Raw genomic sequence first — 27,460 nt, forward strand, 5'->3', positions numbered from 1 at the left:
CTGGAAACCTTCTTCTCTCAGCATTGCAATGCTGATTAGCAGTCTTACAGTCGGCAGAGCCCCGGTGTTTTCTGTATGTGGACCAGTCGCCTTCAGCATCTGGAAAGAAAAAGGCGTGTGTCTTTAGGTTTGCTCCCAGAGGCCCACCTGCCCGTCTCCCCGGGGCATCCAAGTGAGTGGGTTTGGGTGTGTGTAACTTCATACAGTCGTTGCTCCTGCCGTGGGGCTTGTGACAGAGCTTGGAGGGGAGAGGGGGCCACAGAGAGAAGAGGCCCCTAGGACGGCGGGAGAATGGTCGGGTGAACAGGAGGGACAGTGTGGCAGATGCCCCCTGGGAGGAGGGCCGGATCAGCTGGCTGCTGGGAGACACAGGAAAGACCTCGAGGAAAGAATACGGCTGAGAAAACTCAGCCAGTACCCGCTGCTGGGGTAGCAGTGTGTGCAAAAGTGGAGGTGAGGCTAGAAGGGTCTGGTGTTTGGGGGGAGATCGAGAGGGTCCAGTGTCAGGCAGGAGGTGGGACAGGGCCCGTGATACCAGAGGATTGTGGCGTGTTAAGTAGTTTGGACGTTATCCTAAAAGCGGCAGACGCTTAAAAACCACACTTGTGACGAGAGAGGAGTCCACTTGGTTAGAGAGGGTGGCCTGGTTACAGGGGGGAGGCAGGCTGGAGGCCCAAGTGCAGATGGAAGGTCAGTGCGGCCGCAGAGGCTTTAGCAGCATTTCGCCAAGTGTGCATTGTTAGTTGGTTTCAGTCCCAACACGGATATTTCATGTATTTATTTATTTTTAAATGTTTATTTATTTTGAGAGAGCTCCCACAAGGAGGGGAGGCGCTGGGAGAGTGGGAGAGAGAATCCCACGCAGGCTCCACACTCAGCTCAGAGCCTGATGCGGGGCCTGATCTCACGAATCCGTGAGATCATGACCTGAGCTGAAATTAAGAGTCAGATGCTGAACTGCCTGAGCCCCCCAGGCGCCCCTCCCAGCACAGATGTTTTTAGTTTTAATAGTTACGTTGATTTAAAGAAACTAATGGGGCAGTGCGGTGGACTTAGGTGTCACAGAGCACACAGAAGCATGCTGGTGTAATTATTTTTTGTTAAGTTAAAAAAATTTTTTTAATGTTCATTTTTGAGAGTCAGAGACAGAGCATGAGCAGGGGAGGGGCAGAGAGAGACAGAGACAGAGTGTGAAGGAGGCTCCAGGCTCTGAGCTGTCAGCACAGAGCCCAACGTGGGGCTTGAACCCATGAACAGTGAGATCATGACATGGGCGAAGTTGGGCACTTAACTGACTGAGCCACCCAGGTGCCCCTGGTGTAATTGTTAAAAACATAACCACAACGGAAAGGATGTTGTCATTGGCCAGAAATCATGAGAAAATGGAACTCTAGAGAGAAGAGGGAAAACATCAAATCTACCCAGGGGAACCTGCCAGTTAATTTCTAGGGTCTGCAGGAGGGTTTGTGTGAGCCACAGGCCAGAGACAAACCCCTGGAGACTGTTCAGAGACTAAGCAAGTGCTGGTGTTTGCCTTTCTTGGCCTTGGCCATGGAAGTCAAAGAACAAAGAAAGAAAATACCTCCCTTCAGAGATACCACCATAGTCTGGGATTCATGTGGGTTTGGAGCCCCAATTTATGTGACTTATTTGTCCTAAAGAATTTCAAGCGGAAAATTTAGTTGAAAGTAATCTCGAGATAATCGTGTCCTTAGGTTCAGGTAGAAGTAAATACAATTTTTTCCCCCAAAGAAAACCATTTTTGATGCAAGCTTCAAAGAATTCCAACAGATAAAAGTTCCCAGCATCTTAAGCTCGAAAAGGGGCAAAACCACGAAGGAACAAGGAAGCCGGCCACAAAGAGCAAAAATTAGCAGAGAAAACAAACTTCAGAGAGACCCGCAAAGACTGCAGCCTGTAGGCTTATCTGGGATGTGCGTGACCGTAAGCTCACTGTGCCCAAAGTCGTGGAAAGGAGCAAACCGGGCACAAGAACAAGGAAATCTGTAAGGCACATTCAAAAATGGGCTGGACGAGCCTCCCAGGAATTGTGATACGTCGAAGAGCTGCCCAACGAGCCAGAAAGTACCTCTCCCAGGGAGACCGAGCTCAGTGACACAGAATAGTGAGAAGATCCCGCCCCTGCCCGGTCCAGCTCCTGAGAAATTAAAGAGAATGCAGAGGGGCAAGTGACGATGTCCCCAAGATTGATGGAAGCCCCCAACTCTGGGGACTTGGAGTGACTGATGGATCTCTAGCGGGACATAGAGCGTATGGAAATGGAAATTGCAGAACTCCCAAGACCGAGTGTCTCACAAGCAGGCAGACAGAAGCGTTAGGTTTCCTGTGAAGGAGGGACAGGCGGACTGGGGCATCAAACAGCGGAGGCCGGATGATGGTGCAGTAACATCTTTAAAAATGAGAGCCGACTTAGCCTGCTGTGTCCAGCAAAACTACCTTCTGGGAAAGGGAAGGATGTAAAGACATTTTTAGACAAAGGAAAACCGACAGGGGTCCCTACTGGAAGACCTTCTCGCTAGTGGAGCTTCTGACAGCCGTTTCGAGAAGGATAGTGATTTCAGAAGAGTCTAGATGCAAGAAGGAATGATGGTCCGAAAAAGGCAAGGTCATGAGTAACTCTAAACACTGCTGTATACAACAACGACGAAAAGGATATCTGAACTTGTAATGTTACAAAGTCAAGGTAGAACTGGAGTCTTGGCCAGTAAGAGCATTTTGCAGGGGGACGTCTCTGGTGTGCCTCTAGCAAAGATACTCCTCACTTGTGTATTGCTTGGGAAGGTAATAGAGACCACGAGTAATCTTGGACCCCAAGTTAAATATGCACGTTAGTCTTTGTAGAGTAACTATTAAAATAATGGAAACAGTTCAGTAACTTCCAGAATAGTTGGGGCTGGGGCTTTGGCATAAAGGCGGAAAGTAACTCAGTGCAGTTGTAGACAAGAAAGAAAAATAAGAGGAAAAGTGGAATACGTACACATTTCAAAATAAGAGGATGTAAATTAATCTGAATATATCAGGAATCACATTCAGCAGGGACCCAACTCCACAGGGACCATGTCTGGGGTTTTTTCAAATCCAATATCGTACTAGTTGTAAGAGAAATATAAAGACCCAGAAAGGGTACAAGTAAAGGGTGAAAACCACATGCCAGGAAAATCACATCTCAACAACTGGCAACAAACTATCAGAAATTAAAATTTTTAGTGGCGCCTGGGTGGCTCAGTCAGTTAAGTGACCGACTCTTGATTTCGGCTCGGGTCATGATCTCACCGTTCGTGAGTTTGAGCCCCGCGTCAGACTCTGTGCTGACGGCGTGGAGCCTGCTTGGAATTCTTTCTCTCCTTCTCTCTCTGTCCCTCCCCTGCCCCCTAAATAAGTAAACTTTAAAGTTTTCAAAACACCGTTTTTATTTTTAAATTTAATCATTTATTTTTATCAGGTACAATTACCATAGTGTTATGTTAGTTTCAGGTGTGCGTTATGTTTCAGCAATTCCGTACGTTTCTCGGTGCTCTTCAGGATAAGTGTGCCCTTCATCCCTTTATTTCGCCCGTCCTCCCATCCTCCTCCCCTCTGGCAGACACCAGTTCTTTGCATTCAAAGTCTGGATTTTTGTCTCTTCTTATTCTCTGTTGTTCTTTGTTTTTGAAATTCCACGTGTGAATGAAATCATGTGGTGTTTGTCACTGACTTACTGCACGTAGCATAATACTGTCTGGCTCCGTCCGTGTTGTTGCAGATGTAAAGATCTCATTCTTTTCTGTGACCGAATAATATTCCATCGTGTATACATACCACATCTTCATTATCTGTTCCTCTGTCGATGGATGTTTGGGCTACTTCCGTATCTTGGCTGTTACAAATAACGCCACAATAAACGTAGGGGTGCCTGTGTCTTTTTGAACTTGTGTTTTTGTTTTCTTTGCAGAGTGGATTCCTGGATCATCTGGTAGTTCTTATTAACTTCTTGAGGAACCTCCATACTGGTTTCCACCAGTTTGCATCCCCACAGTGCTCTAGGGTTCCTTTTTCTTCACATCCTCGCCAACACTTGTCATTCTTGTTTTTTTTTTTTATTATTATTATTTTTATTTTAGCCGTTCTAACTGGTGTGAGGTGGTATCTCAGTGTAGTTTTGATTTGTAGTTCCCTGATGCTTAGTGATGGTGAGTGTCTTTTCATGTGTCTGTTGGCCATCTGGATGTCTTCTTTGGAGAAATATCTATTCAGGTCCCCTGCCCATTTTTACTTGGGTTATTTGTTTTCTTGTTTTTTGTGGGTTTTTTTTTGGTATTGACTTGTATAAATTATTTATATAGTTTCGATTTTAACCTCTTATCAGATATGTCATTTGCAAATATCTTCTCCCAATCAGTAGGCTGCCCTTTTTGTTTTGTTGATGGTTTCCTTCTCTGTGCAGAAGCGTTTTATTTTGGTGTACTCCCAATAGTTTAATTTTGCTTTTGTTTCCCTCACCAGAGGAGACATATCCAGAAAAATGTTGTTATGGCTGATGTCAAAGAAACTACTGCCTATGTTTTCTTCTAGGAATTTTAGGGTTTCAGGTCTCACCTTTAGGTTTTTAATCCATTTCGAGTTTATTTTTGTTCAAAACACTATTTTTAAAAGTGTCAAAAAATATCAGCTGCTGTGGGAAATCAAGCAGAAGATGTTTAACAGATCTGTATCCTGAAAACTATAAAACATTGCTAAGAATAATTAAAGAGCTAGGTCAGTGGTAAGCTATACCATGTTCACGAGTCGGGACTCTCAATATTGTTAAGATAATAATCACTCCAAATTGAGATATAGATTCGATGCAATTCCAATAAGTCCTAGCAGGCTTTTTGGAGAAATTGGCAAACTGGTTGTCAAATTCTTGTGGAAGTGTAAAATACTTAGAAAAGACAAAATCAACTTTGATGAAGAACAAAAACAATAGAGGAGTAGCACTACCTGGTTGTTAACTCAGTGGACAGAGCATAGTCTTTTTTTTTTTTTTTAATTTTTTTTTTCAACGTTTTTTATTTATTTTTGGGACAGAGAGAGACAGAGCATGAACGGGGGAGGGGCAGAGAGAGAGGGAGACACAGAATCGGAAACAGGCTCCAGGCTCCGAGCCATCAGCCCAGAGCCCGACGCGGGGCTCGAACTCACGGACCGCGAGATCGTGACCTGGCTGAAGTCGGACGCTTAACCGACTGCGCCACCCAGGCGCCCCGAGCATAGTCTTTTCAACAAACTACCGGAACAGGTAGATATCCGTGTGCTTACACATGGACTTCAGCTCCCACCTTATGCCATACGCATATAACATATGCAAAAGTGAACTCAAACTGTATCACAGACCTAAATGTAAAGCTTAAAACCATTTTAGAAGAAAACCTTTATGCCCTTAGGTTAGGCAAAGATTTCTTAGAAATGACACCAAAAGCAGTATTCGTAAAAGAGCAAAATAATAGACTGAACCACATCAAACTTTAAAATTCATGCTCCTCCAGAGTCAATATCGAGGATAACAGACGAGTTATAGACACAGAGATGTGTTTGTAAAGCACATAGCTGATCAAAGACTTGTATTTAGAATATATAGAAAGTTACTCAAGTCTCAACGATGAGAAACAAACAATCCATGGGAAAAACTTGGACGCTCCACCAAGAATGTCATATAAGCACATCAAAGGTGTTCAGAATCATCAGTCATTAGAGGAATGGTAATGTGTAAACCAACGCCATAGTGAGATCCTACCACTTGCCTATGAGAGTGGCCAACGTTAAAAATACCATTTCACACGTGGCCTCTGGGGTGACCGCCCCGGAACGCCACCTGCTGCTGGTGGGGCTGTGCAGCGGTGCAGCCACTTTGCAGATAGTTTGGCCGTGTCTTCTGAGTTAAAATACTGCCACCGTGTGATCCAGCCCTTCTGCTCCTCGGTATTTATCCCAGCAAAATGAAGGCATCTAGCCATAGAAAGACTTGTCCACAAACGTTCACAGCAGCTCAGTTTGTAATCAAACCGGAAACAACTTCGTGTCTATCAACAGGCAGACAGCTCTGGCGAACAGACTCTCTAAGAGAGCCGTGTTTCTGAGCAGTTACAGGCAGTGGCCACGCAGTGACATGGCCAAATCTCAGGGCAATAGTGCCGCGTGAAGGTAGCCAGACAAAAGTACGTGCCATATGGTTTTATCTGTACAGAAGCAGGCGAAGTGTAAACTCGTGTGTAGGACAAAAGTAGGTCAGTGATTGCCTAGAGACTGAGAGGGATGGAGGGAGAGATCACAGAGGGCACGGGGAAACTTGCGGGTGATGGATGTGTTTCCTCTCTTGAGCGCGACGGTGGTTTCACAGGTGTAGACACGTATTGAAACCTGTGCGATTTTATACTTTCAATATGTAAGTTTATTGTATGTCAGTTCTACCTCAAAAAAAGCTGCCTAAAATAAACAAATAACCCAACAAAAGTAGATGTGTAGTATGGTCGCACCACACTCCTGTCCCCCTCTCCAAAGGCTTAAAGGCAAAAGCATTGGTTGACATAAAGGAGATCGTGTATATTGATATTGTTCAGTACACCAGGAAGATAATACGGTTGAAAATTTGTATGCGTCTAATAACGTGCTTTCCAAATACATAAAACAAAGATCGGCAGAACCTTGAGGAGACATCAAATCCGGTGTTGTAATGGGATTTTTAACACCTTTCTGTTATTGATAGCACATAAGATGACAAAATCAATCAGGATTTATAGGAGATCTGAGTAACACTATTGATTAAATTTATCTTATGGACACATACAGGACATTGTATCCAAGAACTCCAGAATATATACTCTTACACACACCTGGTGACGACAGCTGGCATTTACCTACTGTTTACTGTGTTCCAGGCATTATCCTAAGTACCTTACGTTGTGTAATTTGTTTAGTCTGTAGTATTTCACAGATGAGGAAACTGAGGCACAGGAAGGCCGGTAACTTTGTCTTGATCACACAGCTGATCAGTGGCAGACCCAGGGTTTAAACCCAGGCACTCTGGCTCGGTCCCGTTCTTGATTGCTCAGTGTGCTGCCTTAGGGGGTGTGTGCGTGGAAACTAATTGTCCTCCCCTTGCAAAACCAAATCTGAGCGAGCAAAAGAATCAGCATCGTGTAAATCGCATTCTGTTCTGACACAGTTGAGTTACAAATCAATTATCAAAGAAACCTAAAAAGACAAAGTAAAAACGAACCACATATGTTTATAGATTTAAAAAATGCTAATAAATAAGCTATGATTTAGGCAAGTAAATCACAAAATGAGGTAGAAATTTCTTAGAAGTTAAGGATAGTAAAGATACTATTCAGCTGTGGAATATAGCTGAAGTGGGGCTCATAGAAGAAAGTTTATAGCCTTAAATGCTTGCTTGTGTCGGAAATGAAGAAAAGCCGAATATTAACTAGCTCATCATCTGTCTTATCTTAAGAGAAAGGACCAAGTGACCTAAATGTAATTCGAAGCCACTCTGCATTTGTGTATGTTAGAAAATACCGACAACAAAAAAACAGCAACTCAGTAGAAGAAAGGCTGTAATGAAGATAACAGTGGAAGTGAATGAAACATATAATATTAGCAGATGTAAAATGGAACCAGAAGGTTGGTTGTTGAACAACACGAAAGTAACGGACTTTGAGCAGGATCTAGAATGGAGAGGAGGAAAGGCCTACGTAAACGTGGTATTAAGAACCTCCAGCAGGGGGCGCCTGGGTGGCTCAGTGGGTTAAGCGGGTTAAGCTCAGGTCATGGTATCGTGAGTTCAAGCCCCGCGTCGGGCTCTGTGCTGACGGCTCGGAGCCTGCTTTGGATTCTGTGTCTCCCTCTCTCTCTGCCCCTCCCCTGCTCATGCTGTCTCTCTGTCTCTTAAAAATAGATTAATCATTAAAAAACTTAAAAAAAAAAAATCTCCAGTAGGATGCCCCAGTGTCTCTCTTTCCCTCCTTCCTAACACACGCTAGTCAGCCCACCTCTGCATGGCCACGGCCGGTACTCCTCGTCCCTTGCGGTCTTGACCCTTGACCCTCTCACGTTCCTGTGTCTCCTCCCACCCCTTTCCCCCCACCGTGTATGTTTCCTGCCTGGGCCACAGGCCAGCCGCCTGCACTCTGGACTGGACGCCTAACGGGTGTCTTCGGCTCAGCATGTCCACACAACAGACTCACAACCTCCCACCAAAACACTCCCACAAACTGCCACAGACCTGGCCTCACCTTGGGAGACGGTAGCTTCCTCCTCCGGCCGTTGTGGCCAAACATGTCGGGTGTGTCCTTGATTCCTCTCCTCTCATCCCCCGTAGTGTCCTTGTCAGTAGCATATTTTCATGGCTCAACCTTCGAAACTTTTCTAGAATTTGACCTCTTCTCCGAAGCCGTGCTGCTACCCCCTTGGCCTGCATCACTCACCTCTCTTGATTTTATGATTTCCGCGGTCTCCTGACTGATCTCCATGGGTCTGCCTTTCCCTACCCGGCCGGATGCCAAGTCTGTTCTGCGCGCACCAGCCAGAAGCATCCTTTGGGAGCACGGTCTTTCCTCTGCTAGGAGCGTCCAGAGTTCATGAGAACAATCCAGTGACCAGGGCGGCCATGGGGATCTGGACCTTCTCCCAACGGCGGCTTCTGCTTGCTTACCTCGCTCTCCCCTGCAGCCACGCTGATCTCTTCACTGCTTCTGGAATGTGCCGGGCAGTCTGGAACCTCAGGGTCGTCTCATTTGCCCCCCCCCACCCCATCCACGTGGCTTTCCCTTCTTGGGTCTGTGTTTAAATGTCACCTTAGGTGATAGATCAGATCACTGTATTTAAATTGCAGACCAGCCTGCCCCTTCCCCAGTATTTCGCACCCCTCTTCCTCACCTCACTTTTTCCAGAGCATGTCACCATCTCTTACCTTATTTATTTAGTAAACAGGTAACAGGAGTTGTGCGGGTATCACACGGGAATCTGTGGCCGTGGCCCCCTGAAAGCCAAGTGTTGGGAGCCCCGATCCGGAAGTTGACCGTGCATGCCTGAACTAAGGCCCACACACGGAAGGAGGGGCCGAGCTGAACCCATAGCGGGCAGGGGGGCGTTGGCTGGTGAGGAGCCTTCCCTCCCCGCCCCCACTTCCAGCGGGCTTCGAGTCCCTGGTAGCGCCCTCGCCCTCCGAGGAGCGGGGGCCACTCTTCAGCCACGGCCAGTGACCGGCGTCCGAGGGCAGGTTCCCTCCCCGGGTGGCTGTGCAGCAGGAGCTGGTCTGCCTTCTGTTACTGCTGGTCGTCCGGGCAGGAGGGCCAGCGAACCGCCGGCTCCTCTCAGAAGCCTGTGCTTAAGGAGGCGGGAATGTCAGAATCACGGCCTTGGGGCTGCGTGAGCCTGGCCTGGGGCAGCAGCCGTGGTCCTGCCGGGCACTGACCACCCCCGTGTTCTCTCTCGCAGTCCGAGCCCGAGGGCTTCTCCCACTTCCACTTGTACGTGTGCGCTGCTTTCCTGGGGAGGTGGAGGAAGGAGATTCTAGAAGAGCGGGATTTCCAGGTAAGTAAATGCCCTTTCGGGGGGGCCTGAGCTTGATCCTGTCTGGGAGGTTTAGTGAGCTGAGTCCACAGGGCTGTTTGTGCCAGGGCTTTGGGCCGGGCGCTTGTGGCGAACCGCTGACCTGCAGTCATTGGAAAGCTGTCACAGCCAGGAAAGCGCGCAGACCAAGGTCACCCATGGTCACCCGGGGCCCATGCCACACCGTGCGTTCAGAGATGCCGCTGTCTGTCCCCCAGGCTCCCGGAGGCCCTTCCTGAGCCCGTGTGTATGTGTGTCCTCGGCAGTGGGGCCCCAGGGGCGGCTGCAGGGCTGTGATGGGTTAGGGCAGGTGCTGGCCCACGAGCAGACAGCCTGGGCGCCTGGGCACCGGGCAGCTGTGTGACTCCGGCATGTCGCTTAGCCTCTCTGGGCCAGTTTCCTCCATGACTTAGTGGAGAGCCACAGTGGCACCCGTTCATCAGCTCTGTGCTCGGCTGGTCGCTCTGTGGGGGCTGAGTCCCCGGCCTCTGTCCCCACCCAAGTGGGCCTCCGTGTGCTGGCCCAAGTACCATGGTGGGTGTTGGCCCCTTCACAGGGTGACCTCCGCTGTTACCCAAGGTGCTTTAGTCTTCCTGCCCAGTGACCCAGGAGGGTGGGGCCTCTCGGGTACACTGAAGAGAACGGCGGTGGGGACCAGGGACCGGGCTGTGCCCCAGCCGGCTGGGGGTCACTCTCCGGCCACTTGACCTCCTTGGTCCTCTTGTCTTTTAGGTGAGGGACAAACTAGGAGGCTCCGCGGTCCTAGGTCACAGTGTGGTGGCTCCGGGCTGTCTTTGTGGCCTTGTGGCACCCTGGCTCCCTGTGGGAGGTTTGGGAGAACAGTGGGGCTGAGCCGCCGTGCAGAGCCCGCTGTTTATCTGAGGGAGAAGCGCCCAGCTTCCCTGGGGCCCAGCGGCCGGCCGCGGTCTGACCCTGGCCGACATTCCCCGAGTGCCTCCTGGAGAACAGCTCACTCATACAGGTGGCCGGGGCTCACGGGGCCGACCGCGTTTGGAATTCTCATTGCTGCCCTGATGGGGGCTCTGCCTGCCCTGGCGGGGGAGGCACAGCTCAGGGGGGTGGGGGTTGATGAAGCCGTGGCGAGCCGTGCAGGAGAGTGTGCTAAGGTGGGAGGCTCGTCACTGTCCCGGAAATCACTCTCCAGTCCCAACCCTGGGCAGCCCTGAGCCACACGTGCCTGAGAAATGGCCCTCACCCCCTGGTGCTTCAGTTCTTGCTGGGGAGAGGGACTCGTGACAGGTGAGTGACCTCACACGAGGGGCTTTGCCACCCGGCCCTCCGTTTCCTGCTCCCCCAGTAGGGACAGTGCCACCAGGATCCCCTTCCCACAAGTGGCTCAAGTCTCAGAGACTGTGCCGGGCAGCTTGTGTTCTCGTCCTTATGAAGTGCCACGAAGGGGCTGTTGCAGGGCTGGGACCCCCCCGGGGCCGGGGGACAGCAGGTGGGAACAGCCCTGGATGCGAGGGACCTGAGCCAGGTCTGGGGCGGGTGTGCGGCCTGGAGCTCGCTGTTGGGCTGGCCCCTGCCCCTCCTCGCCCCTGGCCCCTTTGGTCCTCCTGTCTCCCCACCCCTCACACAAGAGCCCGCAGGAGGGGACTGTCCAGGTGACCTCAGGCAGCGGCTGTCCTGGCGCCTTGGAAGAAGTGACACCAAGTCCCACCCTTTGCTAGCCCGCCATCTTTTATCAGTGTTTCTAGGAGCCCCGTGTGTTTGTGGTTTGCTTGCTGGCCTGTGGCAGTCAGAGGGTCTGCCTGGGGAGTCCTGCTCACTGGCCGAGATTCGTGGGGCCGGGAGACGAGCGGAGCCCGGGGGAGCGTGGGGAGCGTGGGGAGCCGGGGAGGAGTGGGGCGTTCATCCTCCCCCGGACTCGTGCTGGCCGTGAGAATGTCACAACGCGTTGTGGAGGGTTGAACTGAATGGGAAAGGAAACAAGAAAACAGAAAGAGCCTTTGGAGTCCCAGGGAGCACGGGAATTGGGTTTGCAGTTGTGACATTTTAGGAAAATGCCTCTGTGTCCATGGAGGACAGCCTGAGTGACGGAGCCCAAGAGCTCCGGGCCTCCAGCAAGAGAACATCCTGGAGGAAGGCGTTCCAGGCCCGCCCTCTCTGTGCAGAATGGTAATTTGGCTCTTGGGAAATAAGTGTTGCTTTAAGTCATTTCCATAGGAACAGAATCTTTTCTTGAGGAGGAAGCTTCCCAGAAGCAAGGCAGAACCCCCGCAGTGTCACCAGGGCCCCCCCCCCACCCCCGCTGCGGGTGCTGGGTCGGGGGGGGGGTGTGACAGGCTTTGCCCCCGGCTTCAGCTCCCCGGGACTTGGCCAGGCAGTGCCGTTGGGTGCTGTGGCTTCTGAGGCTCGTCCAGGCTAGGGATGATACCTTCTGGAGTGGGCGTTCACTCCTGTCCTGAGCCTTCATGCCCCGGAGCTTTGTATCTTCCTGGGGGACCGGCCATCGCGGCGGGTGACCCTGTTTCCCAGCCGTCCCGCGGGCGCCAGAGCGGGCCCCTTTCCGCAGCTGCCTGTCCCCATCCTGGCCGGCCACTGAGGTCCGAGCCTGGGTTCTGCCTTCCTTTCTGCATTTCCTTACAAGGTTCTGTAGGGTCTTAGGGGTGGAAGGAGCTCCCTGTGCACAGCCTTCTATCCCCTGGCCAGGCACCTGGCAGCCCGTCTCTTCCTAGGCCCCTGAGGGGGCTGTTTCCCAGCAGGAGGGCCCGTGGCACAGAGAGAGCACAGCCGAACCCCCCCCCCCCCAACCCCAGCCCAGGTCAGGCACATGTGGCCGAGTCAGCCATTGAAGGGCCGGCTCCAGCACGTCCAGCGGCTTGGAACCTGGCTTGGCTCCCACCGCAGAGGCTCGAGAGCCGCCCCAGGACTGTAGCCTTGCCTGTGAGGCACGTGTCCCCCTCGGAGCACCGACGGGACATGTGGCAAAGCTCCAGGCGGCAGCTTCCCTGGGCTCTCTGGCTGGTTTATAAGTACAGCGTTACAGAGAGTTGAAGATCAGCCACTCTAGAAAACGATTTTCTTCTCACCCCCAAAGTCTGAGCTGCGTGGTTCGGTGCCCCAGGACCCCAGGGGTCTGAGCCCAGCCCCTTGTAGCCCCCGTCCCTCTGGTCCTCCCTCCCAGCCAGCCGTCCCTGCCTCCAGGGCATGGCTTGCCCAGCCAGGGTGTGGCGGAGAGGGCAGCGTGCAGCCGGGCCGCTCTGGTCCCGCTGGCCTGGACGGTGACCCAGAAGCAGACTTGTCCTAGGATGCTCTGTGACACGGGGAGTCCTCCCCACGTAGGAACTGGCATCGTTGTTTTGATTTCGAAGAGAGCGAGTCCCTTAGACCCACGGTGGCCGTGTGCAGTGCTTTTTAAGAGGAAGGAGGGTAATTAGTTAAGTCAGGGTGAGCAGAGTCGGAACTTCCCAGCGGAGCCATGGCCTTCTCGCGGGTCCCGACATGCTTAGCGATCTGCACATGTGTCCAGTCCGTCAGTCCGCTGCTGCCTCTATGCCGGTGGATGGCGAGCCTTGTTAGCAGAGACGGGAGCCTGTGAGCACAGGGCAGGACCTGCGGAGGGTCCCACAGAGAGGGGCTGAGCGTGAGTGGATGCCTGGCTGTACCCCTCAGTGGACGTGAGAAGGCCCGGGTGCCGCGCAGCAGGTGGGGGTGGGAAGGCCCGGGGTGCTGGCCTGCTGGGCTTGGCCCAGGCGCCTGGTCCTTTGGCTCCTGTGGGTGGCGGGTGGCTGCCACGTGGGACTGGGCAGGACCAGGTGAGTGCAGCGCCCGTGGGCGGGGCCTCCGTCTGCTCTGATGTTCTTGGTCCCGTGAGACGGTCAGTTGATGGATGGTCCAGCGCACCCCTCGCGGCCCTTCCTCTGGGCCAGGTCCTGCTGTCGCCCGACTCCGTTTCTACCCATGTGTGTGGGCTGCGTGCAGCTTCGTGCGGGGCTTGGGACAGGGGCCCGTGGGGCCGGAGCAGGAGCCTGTCACAGGGATAGAGCAGGGCAGGGGCCACAGCAGAGGGCAGGGGCCGCCACTGGACATCCTGTTCTGCAACCAGGAGGAAGTCGATGAAGCTGGCGCTGAGCGTGCAGGGGGCCGGGGGTCCCAAGACGAGCCTGAGAAGGACGGAGCCGGGAAGGCCTCCTGGGCTTTCCTAAGGCGGGGCGCTGTCCGGAGGGCAGGGGTGTGAGGACCCGATTCAGCGGGAGAATGACTCCGGGGCAGGGGGGCAGACTCGGTGAGGGGGCAGGTGGCACAGGAAGGACTCAGGCTGGCAGTGTTCCCATCGGGCTGTGAGGGGGTTGAACGGCAGAGAGGATGGTGTCCTATGTGGCCAGAGCGGTGCCTCTGCAGTTAGAAATCGTGGGGCAGAGTCTTCTGGGAGCTTGGACACAGCGCTCCTCCGTGAAGGTCTTGATTTGTGCGCTCTTCTGTCTGTGCGCTAAACTCGAATTTAAAACTTTCGTAAACCAGAGAATTGACGCAGCAGGCCTAGGAGGAGACGCGGTGGATCTGAGGAGGGTGGAAATAAGGTTATTATGAATCTGGATGGCAGAACATAGGGGCGGCCCGAGGGCTCCGGGTGGGGTCTGGTTGTATAAGCCACAACCGTGTCTGCTTAGTTTTTGCGGAACGTTCACAAAGTGAACCGTCCGACCTGCGCCATAAAAGTTGTCAAAATCTGAAAAGCTGGAGCAATGTGGGCGCTAGTCGCTGAGTATAATCCTTTACAACAAGATACTAACAGAGTTGAAACTGAATCATCAGGCATTTGGAAACTGGAGAGGCCGCTCGAGAAGAAAGTGACCCTGTAAACGTAGAAGAGCTTTAAGAACACGTGTGACGTGACGTGTTGGGCTTGAACACGGCCAAGATGCTTTAATTATATAAAAACAGTAAAGAAAAATACCCTTTAACTCCAGAAGTTAGATATGGAAAGTGAAAGTCAACATATGGTCAAGGTGATAAAGGAATTATTGAGTGAACATAGCACCAATGACGGGGTCAGAAAATGGAGCTCGTGAGTAGAATTGAGAACATCTTACTTACAGGGCGGCCTGGGTGGCTCAGTCGTGAGCATCTGAGTCTTGATTTGGGCTCAGGTCATGATCTCATGGTTCGTGAGTTCGGGCCCCGTGTTGGGCTCCACAGCGAGTGCAGAGCCTGCTTGGGGTTCTCTCTCTCTCTCTCGCTCTCTCTGTCTCTCTCTCTGTCTCTGTGTGTGTGTGTGTGTGTCCTTCCCCTGCTCACGCTGCCTCTGTCTCTCTGAAAAATAAACAAACTTAAAAAAAATCTTACTTGAAGGCATTTACAAATGTCAGTCCAGTGGACCAGCCTTCCTGCAAACCCAGGTATGTGGGTGATACAAACGTTCTCCTGCGTTTTGGGAAGGGAGACAGCAGAGATTTGGGGGGGAGTATAAAATGCCAGAATTGCTGCAAAATAAAGTAAACAACAACAACATCCTTGAATGGACCCATAATTTTGGGATAAGTTCCAACATTTTCAAAAGTCTTACCTTTAAACGTGGTTCTGAGGCCAAAACCTGTCTTCCCGAGCAAGTTCTTTCCAACTCTCGAGAAACCTGTCACCGTGTGGCCTGTGACCTGCGGACTTGCCTATGTGTCACAGAGCTCTAATCACTGCTGACCTGTGTCTGTGTGCCCCCCGCGTGTGTGTCTGCATACGGAACTGACCCTGTGAAGCCGTGCGGTCAGGGGCGGTGGCCTCGGTCCCCGGCACAGCGCCTGACCAGCGAGGCCCGAGTGTGAACGCGGGTTGAGTCAAGGAATTCTTTATTAATAGGAAAGAACAGCACCTGTGAAAAGGAAATTAGAATCTAGTTTCACTTGCATATAATACAAACACAAATATGTTTCGTAAAGCACCAGCATATTTAAACCATTGATACATTAAATAAAAACATTCCGTGAAAAAGTTTGCCCCCCCAGGAACATGAAATGGTTTGCTGTCGATAAATCTGCCTGTGTCACGGGTCCCACACGTGCAGGGCTTCATTAGAAGGGCTCACGGGCCTCAGCGTATGGTCCTGCTCATGGCTGACATTTGTCACCCAGCCCGGCAGAGATGTGCAGCTGGGTCAGTGGGGGGAAGGCGCCCCAGGAGGAGTGGAAAGGAAGCCGGGTGCCTGCTTCGTCCTCCCCAGGAGCCACACAGAGCGTGCTCCCCATTTCTGCCCAGAGCCCAAGGTTTCTACCATGGCCAGGTCTCGGGGACGCCTCTGCCCATCAAGATTCTGGATCCCAGGAAAGCTGGTGTTTCCCGAGAACGATGTGCAAGGAGTGTCTGCGGGCTGGCACAGAGCCCCAGCTTTACCAGAGAGATCCTGTCAAGAGCCACGTTCTTGATGCCAGCCAAGGGTCAGCCCTGCAACCAGGCCCCTGGAGACCCGGCTCTGCTGTTCCTGTTCTTCCTGCTTGCTGCTCATGCGTCCTTGCAATAAGCCACAGGGTCACTCATGAAACATAGCAGGTTCTCCTGCATTTAATAGAAGGAAAACAACAACTCAGCTCTTACTAAAATGGAAATAAAAGAATACTTATCTTAACATGCCCAAGACTATCTGTAGACAGCATCCAGCAGTACCCAGGGGATTCGAGGGACAGTCCCCTCTACGTCCACAGCACACCTCCGTGTCTGTGATACGACGGGTACACGTTCAGCAGAATCTCCCTGCTCCTGCCCCACCCGCTGCGCAAGCTCACACACAGACGCGCGTGCCAGCGATATGAAAAACAGGAGTGAGCGAACACTGGCGTTTGCTCTGTAGACCCTGCTAGTTCCCGCTGGGGGCAGGCACGGAGCCCGGCACGGAGTGGAGGGGAAAACCTGGGGTCTGGGCAGGCGAATCAGAGACCCTTTGCCTAAGCGAGGACCCCTGAACTCCGGCAAGTGAACGAGAACAGACAGACCTGGAGGTGTGGCTTTTGCTTGTCTGAGACGCTTTTCATAGAGCAGGAGTGAGAGAAAAGTGTCCCAGCGATGGGGTCACTCATCTTCCGTCACTTTTGTGACGGAAGCACCTCACGCTAAAGCATTAATTTAAAATGGCCAGAGTCCCAGGTGCCTGACTTGCGAAAAGTGCCAGCTTTCTGTAGAGTGACACAGAGGAAGCACAAGCCTGGGAAACGTCCGTCTGTCTGAACCACCGTCAACAGAGCGAAAAGCAGGTGAGAAACAGAAGAGCTCACAAACAGGATCAAGACATCTTCCGTGTTTGCGATACGCAGAGAGCTCACGCAAATCAGTAACGGAATGACCATCAGCAGTCAGTCCACAGAAGCAATTATGTAGCCGGCCGGTGAACGTACGTATATCTTCCAATCGTTACTAAGGAATTGAAAAATCAAACAGACGCTACCTGCCAAATTAGCGGTGCTCTTTAAAATGCACTTCATTAAAACTGATGACGCTGGCGAGACAGGCGTGTTCCGTCCTTCCTTCTCACGGGGATGTGATATGCAGCCTTTCTGGGGAGCTGTTAGTAATTCATGGCGAGAGTCTTACCTGGGCCCTGTAGTTCCCCTTGTTGATGATTATGGGAAAACAAACCGTCTGCCTCCTAAATATCTAGTGTTAGGAGGAGAGTTCTCTAGGTCAAAGTACTTGGTTAGAATATTCTAGAACTACCAAAAGATCTTGTCTTCAGAGAATAGTTACTGTTGTGGAAAAGTGCTCCCCGTGTATTTCTAGCGAGGGAGAAGCATGATGGGAAGTTACACACGTTTTATATGCAGGGCGTCTGCACTGCTCATGCACACGACCTACACGTGTACACGTAGAAAATACGCATATATGTTTACATGCTCATATACGGATAAAAATGACCGCGATTTTGCTTGTGTAGTGTGCACAGAAAAAAGACAGAACAAATCACAGTGCTGGCGTTTTTTGTTTTGTTTTGTTTTGTTTTAGTCAGTGGAATTGTGGATATTTTAAGCTTCTTGTTTGAACTTTTAAAAAATTTTCCATATCCTCTCAATATGTGGTCAACATGGCTTTTCCCCTCCGGTTAATTCCTGAGTTAAGGAGGTGAGACCCCCCCTTGGTGAGGTGCCCAGCTCAGAGCCCGTGTTCTGTGACAGATGTCAAACGTCACCTTCCTGAGGCCACAGCAGGTGTCCCTCCATAGTGGCATCCTGTGTGCTCGCGTGTGTCCCTCAGCTCACACACGTGTGCACATGCAGACACACGGACACACACACACACAACCAGGGGGTCCTCAGAGGCGAGAAGCGTGTCCTGTCCTCTGGGGACCCTCGGTGCCCATAGGTGCCTGTGTGCGGTAGGATGTGAATAAATGCCTCCTGAAAGGAGGGCTGAAGGGAGAAGGGGACGGGTTGCAGGGCTGCATGAAGAGCAAGGTGCGTGGACCCTGGAGCCAGCCCCTCCCCCCACCACGGTGGCTCAGGCTGCACGTGGGCTGTGAGAGTCCTTTCCCTTTGGCCAAGTTGCCACAATGGGCATTTCTTTTTTTTTTTTTTTTTTAATTTTATTTTTTTAATTTTTTTCTTTTTGGGACAGAGAGAGACAGAGCATGAACGGGGGAGGGGCAGAGAGAGAGGGAGACACAGAATCGGAAACAGGCTCCAGGCTCCGAGCCATCAGCCCAGAGCCTGACGCGGGGCTCGAACTCACGGACCACGAGATCGTGACCTGGCTGAAGTCGGACGCTTCACCGACTGCGCCACCCAGGCGCCCCAGCACAATGGGCATTTCTTGGACCGCTTGGTGCAGCCCATAGGTCACTCTTTTTTTTTTTTTTTAATTTTCTTTTTGTTTTATTTATTTTTGAGGGAGAGAGAGAGAGAGAGGGAGGGAGGAAGCATGGGAGGGACAGAGAGACAGAGGGAGACACAGAATCCAAAGCAGGCTCCAGGCTCTGAGCTGTCAGCACAGAGCCTGACACGGGGCTCGAACTCACAAACCGCGATCATGGCCTGAGCCGAAGTTGGACGCTTAACCGACTGAGCCACCCAGGCGCCCCTAGGTCACTCTTGAAGTCTGTGTTTTATTCACTGGACCAAGCTTCTTTATGCCTTTATGTCGTCTGTCCCCTTCCGTGGAGGCGGGTCGGATGAGGTCACCTCTAGTGGCCGTGCGGGATCCCTGTGCAGGCTGGACGGGTTCCAGTACGTGACTTTGAGCCCTCCCTGGGTGTCCCCGCACTACTGGGCCTCTGCAGACTTCAGAGATCTGTGGGCAGGAAGCAGCTGGGAAGATGTGCAAGGCGTCTGCGGGGTGGCTCTGATTTACAGGGACAGACGTGCGGCAGTGCCCAAAGCCCAAGCCTCACGGAGACCGCGGGGCCCAGCGTGCGGGAGGGGGCCGAGGGGGCCTGGCCGCTCGCCCGTCCTCTGGCCTCAGATGCGGGTGCCAGCGTGCCCACCTCCACCACAGCTTTAGGAGAGGCCCCGAAGCGAACACTTCTTAGCCCCAGCTTTTGTGCACCGGGACCCCGGGCTCAGAAAGTCAGAAGCGGCTTTAGGATTGCGTGTGGAAGCAGGTGGAGAGAAGCCGCGCTCCCTCGCTGGGAGGGCCTTTGCCATCTCCAGGGCTCCTCTCCAGTGCTCTCACCCTTGGACAGCCACGCATAGATGACCGTGGGGTCCCGGCCCCTCCGGGAGGCCCGGGAGTGTCCCCATGGAGTCCTGCCGGCTGGGGCCTCCAGGAGGACGGGGCGGTGCCTTCGTTTTGGGCCACCCCGGCTCTCCCCTTGCTCTGAAACCAGAGAGGTCAGAGCCAACACGGACTTTCCGGCCTTTTTTCCTCCCATGTGGGGCTGCGCCCTTCTGCCCTGCACTGTGCCTGGTGCCTGGTACCAGCGGGAGGACGCTTGCCGTCTGACAGGGCGTCTGTGCACGTTGGTGGCACTCCTGTGCTATTCTGCACACCTTCGCTTGGAGGTGTAGCATCCCCTCGGACGGGTCCATCGCCATCGATTCCCTGGCGCCCTCGCATCCCCGACAGTCGCTCACGGGGCGTGGAGATGGCCCGGCCCCCTGGGCGGGGGGTCATGTCTTTGTCAGACCAGACTAATTTTGCGATGCCGAGTGCCCTTGGGCGGGTTAATGGTTCTGTCCGGTTTGCGTTTCATCCCGTGTTCATCTGAAGCAGCAAATGTCACGAAATGCCAAAGTACAGATCAATTGTCTCTTTCTTTATCATCTCAAGACATTTTAGAGACAAAATTAGGTCAATTGAAAACTAATCTTCGAGTGGATGATTGTGCCACGTGTGCTGCTGTGGGCTGCCGCGTGTGTTTAAGTGTGGCGTGTGTGTGGTCGCGTGCGGTGTGGAGTCATGCCCAGGCCGGGGCGCCCAGGGAGGCGGGACGGCGAAGGGAGAGTCGTGGCGTCCGACCTCAGTTGCCTCATCGGCAGGGGGAGGTGGGGGCCTCCCACCATCTGTGCTCGAGGGCTCGCTGGAGGGGCGAACGAGGCCACGGACAGAGGAGGGGCTTGGAGCCGCCCCGCACCCACATGCACCCTCAGCCTCTCTTACAAACCCGGGGGGGGAAAGAATTGATCTCGTTCTTTTTTGGTCTGTGAGCAAAAGAGGCTTTTCTCATTGCACATGGGGTGGGGGGGGGGGTTTGCTTAGTCATGAAGGAAGCTTCCCTTTACCTCCTGTGGAACCTGTTTGGGGTTCTCTCCGCACGAAAACCCCGGAGGAAGGAAGGCCCTCTTTGTGCGGGATTCTGCTTTCCCTTGAGGCCGAGCCGAGGCCGAGCCGCACCCTCGGGGTCATCAGGGCAGGCGGCACGGCCGGTGTTGGGAAGAGGGCACGTCGTCCTCCACGGGGACACTGTGAGTGGCAGGGCCTCTCTGGGCACATGCTCTTCCCCGGACCCCTCCCTGAGCTGCGCAGGCCTGGACTCAGATCCCTGATCCTTGCCCACCCGCCTGCCCCTCTCCCGCCGGGGCGTGCGCTCCTCGGCTCCCCAGGGCTCCTTCTCAGAGGGAGCACCCAGGAGGGGCGGGGGGAGGAGCTGGGGTCCTGTCCCGTGCCGTCCTGTCCACTCCCGTCCCAGTCCCGTCCCCCGTTGCTGTCGCTGGGCCTTGCCTGCCCTGGCCTGCCTGGACGCTCCTCCCTGATCATTCCCCATTTATGATCGGAACTCACCAGGCGGTTTTTGAGGGAATGGGAGTCAGCACGAGACTGGAGAAAATCGATTTTGTCCCATGACAATCCCCAGATGTGTCTATATTTTTATTAAATCATCTCTCTACGGTGGGTGGTGGGTTTTGCTTTCCTCGTGGGATTGAGCTGCTGGAACCAAGCCCTCGAGCCCCTGCTGGGCCTGGTGGCCGCAGGGCAGCCCCCCCGCCTGGCACCCCAGCTCCTGCAGAGTGAGCCCAAGTGTCAGGCCAAGTGTCCCTCCGCATCCAGGGCAATCGGGTGCGGGGGCTCCACGGGTGCCCCAGGCAAGGTACGTGACTGTCAGCCAGAGTATAGACACGCAGTCCTTCCCTGACGCCCGCAGAGCGGGGTTGGGGTGCGTCCTCACTCACCTCTCCGGATGGCCCAGCTTAAAGCTCATTCTGTTTTCTTTCTCTTCTCTGAGATTCTTCCATAACGAATGCTGTCGCCTCTTAGGAAGCGGTGCTCAGACTTTGTACTGTGGGTCCTGTCGTTGACGGGTCTCTGCATGCTTTCTGAGAGTCGCGTGTCCCTGGTGTTGGGGGTTTAGGGTGAGCGTTAGCACAGGCAGAGGGGAGTCACACGACCCTCCTTGCAGCTAAGGAGGCCCCGAGAGCCCAAGGAGGATGGTTTAATCTAGCAGTTTCCCTTCAGGATGTGGCAATCCCATAAATCCAGAGAAATTAGCCAGCAGAGAGGCTTCTGGGCCTGAAAGTGGAGAGGGGTGGGGCGGGACTGTTCCCAAGCATTCTTGCCCCCGGCACATCCCTCTAGGGATGGTTTTTAGTGTCCTAAAGCTATTCAGGTTGTGCTCGGAAGGGAGAAAAGTTCTCAAAGGCTCTTTCCCCAGAGCGCCCCTCTCCCCACCTCCTCCCAGCTCCCGAGGAGGCCACTTTCCTCCTTGGAAGTGGTTGCTTTTGTGTTTGTGTTTGTCTCTGCCTGTCTAAGCGGCTGTCTCTGGAGTTTTCGGGTGTAATGACTTTCTGCAGCAGAAAGACCTGCCTTCTTACCCTCCACAGCCCCCAGCTCTTTGGGACCCTCCTCCTGGGGGGCGTGGGCCAGACCCTGATACACACACACACACACACACACACACACACACACACACACACACACACGCACACACGACCCCTGGGGACCCTCCTCCCCGGGGGCCTCAGCCAGACCACACAGTCACACACACGACCCCTCGGGGCCTCACTCGGGACCCAGTTTAGACGTGAGCCACCACGGTCTCTGGAGGCTGTGTGCACTCCCTGGGACTTGAAACAGATTGGGCTCCAGGAAGTGAAATATCCAATGTTTAGGTGACGTCTGTGGAAAGTAACATCCTGTGCCCTTCAGTAAGTGTTCAGCCGCATAGTCTCGCTCACACATCTGAGACCTGAGCGTAGACTGTGGGTTAGATCCGTCGCTCCATGGCGGCCCCTGGTGCGCACAGGACTTCTTGGAGACCACGGCCAGTTTTCACTGGAACAGGCCACTTACAGCTAAATGATTTCTAAGCAAGATTATAAAGCTCCTTCCGTGTTTTTATTTAAAAACTGTTTCATGTGGATGATGGCTGCATTTCAGGATGCTTATGAGGGGTGGGGCTCCTGAACAGTCCTTGGGACAGGTCCTTGGATAGCTGTCCCAGGGCCCCCCAGCCTGCGTGCCAGGTGCTGGGGGCCAGCTGCCCGCAGTCCGGGTTTCGAGGCTCACTGAAGAACACCTCTGAAATCAACGACAGGACACAAAGCCGAGTCCTGTCCTGTCCGTGATCTCTCGCTGACGGGGCAGCGGCTCAGACCGACCGCCCAGTACACGCACCCCGTGCCCCGTCATAAACCCCGGGCGCCTTCCCTGGGTCGCCGAGCCAACCCAGGAGCCTGTGCTGTGCTCCCTCCTCCCCTTCCTCACAGGAAAAATCTCTCGTCTAGTGGCAGGTCTCCTCTCAGCCCCTTCCCTCTGGGCCTGGAACGTGGCCCGTGCCCACCCAGCCGGGCCGTCCCAGCCTGAGCCGCTGTCAGAGGGGCCTCCCCGCAGGTGAGCTGGAGGGCAGCCGACACCGTGGGCTTTGCCAGCGACTCGCCCTGCCCGTTTCTGCCTGTGAATTAGTCTTGCCATTAAAGAAAAAATTACACCCACCATTCAAATCATTAATTGAAAGGCCCTTATTATCTCATTAATGGTGTTTGATATCTGAGCCAGATAAACTGGGAGAAGCTCGTCTGTTCAGTCCCTGAAGAAATGTAATCACATCACGGGCCTTATTGAAATGTCCCCCTCTCAGCCGTCAGGAAGTCCGTGCCACAGCGGTCTGTTCGTGGACCCCCGTTCGAGTCTGGCACAGAAGTACCGTTGTGCGGCCGGGGCGCCCGCGTGACGTGCGTTTGGCCAGTGGTGTTCAGGAAGGCGTGCCCGGCCGCGGTGCTGGCTGTGAAGGGCCCCTCTGAGTTCCCCAACCGCTTAGACGCCTTCCTCCTCTGGGCGGTCTCCTAGGATCAGTGGGGTTTCAGAGAGAGGCCGAAAAGAGGGAAGGGGGCGGCCCCAAGGCTGACGTCACCTGCGCAGTGCGTGAGGCTTCTGCACTGACCTGGGATGGGCAGGAAATCAAATGGGAACCACGGCCCCTGAGAGCCGTGTCCCCGAGGCTGTGTCCTCTTGCTGAACCCGGGGTTCGCTGGGTTGATTGCCAAGCTCCTGGACCTTCTTTGTGGAAAGAACCCCTTATGCCCCGTGGCGGCTCCGTCCCCTCCCCCGCATCTTCTCTGCCCGTCTAGCCGTGTCCTGCGTCCTGGGTGCCCCAGGCCCTCACACGGGGGAGCTGTGGTCTGTTCGTCGCTGACCCGGTGCTCTGGCAGCGCTGGCTCAGCCTGAAGAGACCGGAGAGGAAGACCCATGTGCGGGCTTCCCCGGCAGATAGGACTAGGCCATGGAAAAGGAAGGAGTGGGTGGCTTTGAGGTTCTAAGATCCTCACCTGCAGCGGAGGTGATGCCCAGCGAACTGAAGGGACCAGGAGGTGTGCGTGGCAGCCGGGGTCCAGCAGGGCTGGCGCTCCTTCCTGGCTCCCGCGGTCCCCCACTGCCAACCTGCCCCCTCCAGCCCCACTCCGTGGGCCCCAGCCCCAGTCCCCAAGGTCGTGTTCGGGGTCCTTCCTGGGAGAGGTCCATTTCAGTTGGCAGGGGTCCTCTTGGGTTCAAGCTGTAATGTGCCTTCCTGAACCCAGAGCCTTGGGCCACTCGGGAGTCCTGGGCTGGACCCTCACGGCCACCAACCCCCGTGAGACCCTGAGTGGCATTTAGCTTCTCCCAACGTAACCGACACTAGTGAGTTGCTCAGATAGTGATGATGAACGGGCTCCTGTGGGAATCCTTCCCTCAGGCCTCGAGGTGGGAGCTGTCACTGTCCAGCTGAAGCGATGACAGAGGGCACACCGGCCCCTTTCCGCCAGAGCCCCGTCACGGAGCCCCAGGGGCCTTCTGTTGCTACAAGTCACCTCTCAAAGCGGCCTGTGCCCCTCAAGGGTCCACCGTGAAATAAACACGCTTGGCCGCGAGGTCCTGGCCGAGGCCTCACCCCGTGTGCAGGCATGAAAGGTCCAGGAAAGTGAGACAGGGCCACGTGGGCCGGACGAGCTGGGGGAGCGCCTTCCAGTCCAGAAAGCCCTCCATCTGCACAGGGAGGTTCATTTTGTTACCTTCATTAGTTTGAGGATTTTCAGGGCAAACACGATAGGATTTCTCGATTCAATTCTGGGGTGTTTGTTTTTTTGCGATAAAGCACACGGAGGAACTTGCATTGATATTTAATTCGTCTTGCAAAGAGGAAATATTTGCTCCTCTCTTACTCAGTGTGTCTGATTCTCAGCTGGGCTGGTGAGGCTGGCGGCATCCAGCCAGGACTTGGAACGCCATGGGCGCCCAGCCTGGGCCTGTTGCTGCTGAGTCGCGGTGCCCGTGGTCCCCACGCTGCCCCTCACAGCCCCAGGCGGGATGCTTGCCGGCCCTCATCAGCGAGCTGAGACCCCCACCACGCCCCCATCTTCCCTTTCCCGGGGCTCCGTCTGACTTTGGGGGAGTCGGGGCCCTGCCCCGAGCCCCACACTGCGTCCTCAGCCAACCTCACAACTGAGACCAGGTTGCTTCTTCTCTGCGGCTCAGCGTGACCACCCGTCGGAGGATGCCAGCCCCCTCTCGGTTGTTGTTAATGCAGACGACACGGTCGTCAATGTCACGGCCACCTAATTGGATTCCTGATCCACTGAAACTCGGAGGCTCGGGGTCCCCAGAGACACGGCAGGGAAGGAACTGTGTCGGCAGAGCCTGTCAGGGTCACTCCCCGCCCCTCACTTACTGAGAAAGGATGGCCCAGAGTTACAGCTTATGAAAGTGACTGTGAATGTATCTGACCTGGCCCAGTGCTTGCTGTAAGCCTTGTGCGTCTGGTAAGGCTCAGGTTCCTGGCCCCGGGCACGCTTCCTTCAGGGACGGGTCAGGCAATGGACGGGGTTACCTGTAGCTGGGTGCCCCGTGTCTGCCTCTATCCCTTTGGGGGACTCCTGAGTGCCTTCTCCCACTGGCCTGGCCGGTATGTCCTTGGAAAGCCTCCCTGGGGGAGGGTTTTAGGGGACAGCTCTGTCTTTCCAGCTGCCTTGTTTGGCAGAAGCCCGGGACACACACACAGCTGGCTCAGTCTGCCTGTCCCACCTGGCAGCCCCATCTGGATTTGGGCCCTTTGACTTAGCCCAGCCTGGGTGGGCCCTGGGTTCACAGGGCTCAGGGGTTGTGAGTTGCCCCGTAAGGGTCCGGCTCCAGCGTTTCCTGACAGTGGGGTCACTGCCCTCTTGCCCTAGGCAGGCAGCATCGGGCCCTGTAGTCACACGGTGTTCCCACGGGAGACTTTGCAGAGGGCGAGCGCTGTGACAGGAGTGAAGCCGCCTTTCCCAGGGGTCTCAGGGTGACCAGCCCCGCAGCTGCAGGACTCCCTCACCTGCCCCCTGGCCACTTCGGAGGAGGCCGGCTTCCTGGCACAGGGGCCCGCGGCAGGGGGCCTTCGCAGGGGGTACGTTTGCATCCAGGCGTTGCTGTGGGAGGAGCTCCACTGTCGATGGCGTGTTTTATGTCTCCAGATAATCCCGTTGTGATAAGCCTGATTCCTGCCCGAACACGCATACCAGCCTGTGAACCTGTCACAAAGTCAAATAATGTGACATCTCCTATTACGTTATCACTCTCGATTAGAATCTCTCTCTTAAATGCCAGCCTGCGATTCTGTCTGCGCTCCCTGCCACATTAGCATCTTTTTATAATCATCATCAGATGGCACCTCTCACTCTGGAGATGGGTCGCCCCAAACGAAGCCCAGCAATTTTTTTTTTTTAAATTTTTTTTTCAACGTTTATTTATTTTTGGGACAGAGAAAGACAGAGCATGAACGGGGGAGGGGCAGAGAGAGGGAGACACAGAATCGGAAACAGGCTCCAGGCTCTGAGCCATCAGCCCAGAGCCTGACGCGGGGCTCGAACTCGCGGACCGCGAGATCGTGACCTGGCTGAAGTCGGACACTTAACCGACTGCGCCACCCAGGCGCCCCAGCCCAGCAATTTTTAACGCAACTTGTCCTCATTGGGAGCGGTGGGCGTAATTTTGAGCAGAAACCGAGCTGTGTGTATTTAGAAACCAATTGGGAAAATCAGATGGCTCGGGCTGCAAGTGGTGTGTCTGAATCGCCTCTTCTGTCCTAGGGCTGCTTCCCACTTGGTCCCGCTTGTTGTGAGACGGATCTCCTCGGGTGTGGGAAGTGCCACCGGGTAGGGTCACTTCAGGAAGTGGGCTTGGGGGCCAGGCCTGGGGGAGGGTGCTCCTGTCCGCCTTTCCCCCACCCGCAGCCCCGGCAGGCGGGGGAGCCTCAGTCCTGGGGAGCGGTGAAGGGGTCTCCGGTGCGGCTCTGGTCCAAGCCCGGTGACGGGCCGCTTGCCACGTGCTGGGGTGTCTCGGCACCGACCTCCTACAATTGCCAACCAGCAGGCACGCCGGGCAGGTGCTGGCCTGGAGGGGCCTGGGGTTCAGACTCCAGCGCTGTGGGCTGAGGGCCTCGATCACATTGTCTTGTTCTCACCACCCCGGCCTCCAGAGTGAGACCTAGGGGCTGTCCCCTGCTTTGGGGGGCTTCTGTGGAGCTCACTGTGCTTTTTGCACGCACACGTTTAATCCTTGAAACAGCCCTACCACAGGGCTCTTGTCCCAGATCTGGAGTCCGAAGAGACCCCTGCCTGGCCAGGGTCACACGGCAGTCTCTGACTCCAGCGCAGTCCCGCTCCACACCTGGGCCCTCCTGCCTTCGACCAGTACCTCCTGCAGCCGCTCCCGGCCTCCCCAGTCAGAGGTGGGCCTCAGGATTCTGCAGAAATAAATGGAGACAGAGGAGATTTTATCAAACACCCATTTCAAGGGGCACGACTTTTCCTTTGCTGCTCATGTTTAGTAGTGGGGGGGAGGGGTTCTTTGAAAAGTTGGATCTTTTGTGGTGTTTCCCAGAGGAGGGAGGGAGGAAGGAAATGACTTGGCTAATGCCTTAGATTAAAGACTACACATAGGACTCAACTGGGTATGACTCTGTGAATGCGACTAAATTTTCTGTTTTACACAATGGTGGCTGGCACGTAGTGTGTTCATTTTTATGTATCAGTTTTATCAGTAACGCTAATTGAAC

At 54.3% G+C, this 27,460-nt stretch overlaps 1 protein-coding gene across 5 annotated transcripts in view; it reads left to right on the plus strand.

The window, feature by feature from the left end:
- Window positions 1-27,460, plus strand: part of TBC1D22A (TBC1 domain family member 22A) — a 326,941-nt gene that overhangs the window by 282,524 nt on the left and 16,957 nt on the right. For 4 of the 5 annotated variants that reach the window (XM_019835737.3, XM_019835742.3, XM_011284379.4 and 1 more), the window contains one exon: window positions 9,475-9,570. The exons of the other annotated variant lie outside the window; for it this stretch is intronic. In XM_019835737.3, the coding sequence (XP_019691296.2) occupies window positions 9,475-9,570 (96 nt within the window). The remainder of the gene's footprint in view (window positions 1-9,474; window positions 9,571-27,460) is intronic. 5 annotated transcript variants of the gene reach the window in all.

Source organism: Felis catus, chromosome B4 (genome assembly GCF_018350175.1).
Source record: "Felis catus isolate Fca126 chromosome B4, F.catus_Fca126_mat1.0, whole genome shotgun sequence".
NCBI classification, from domain to species: domain Eukaryota; kingdom Metazoa; phylum Chordata; class Mammalia; order Carnivora; family Felidae; genus Felis; species Felis catus.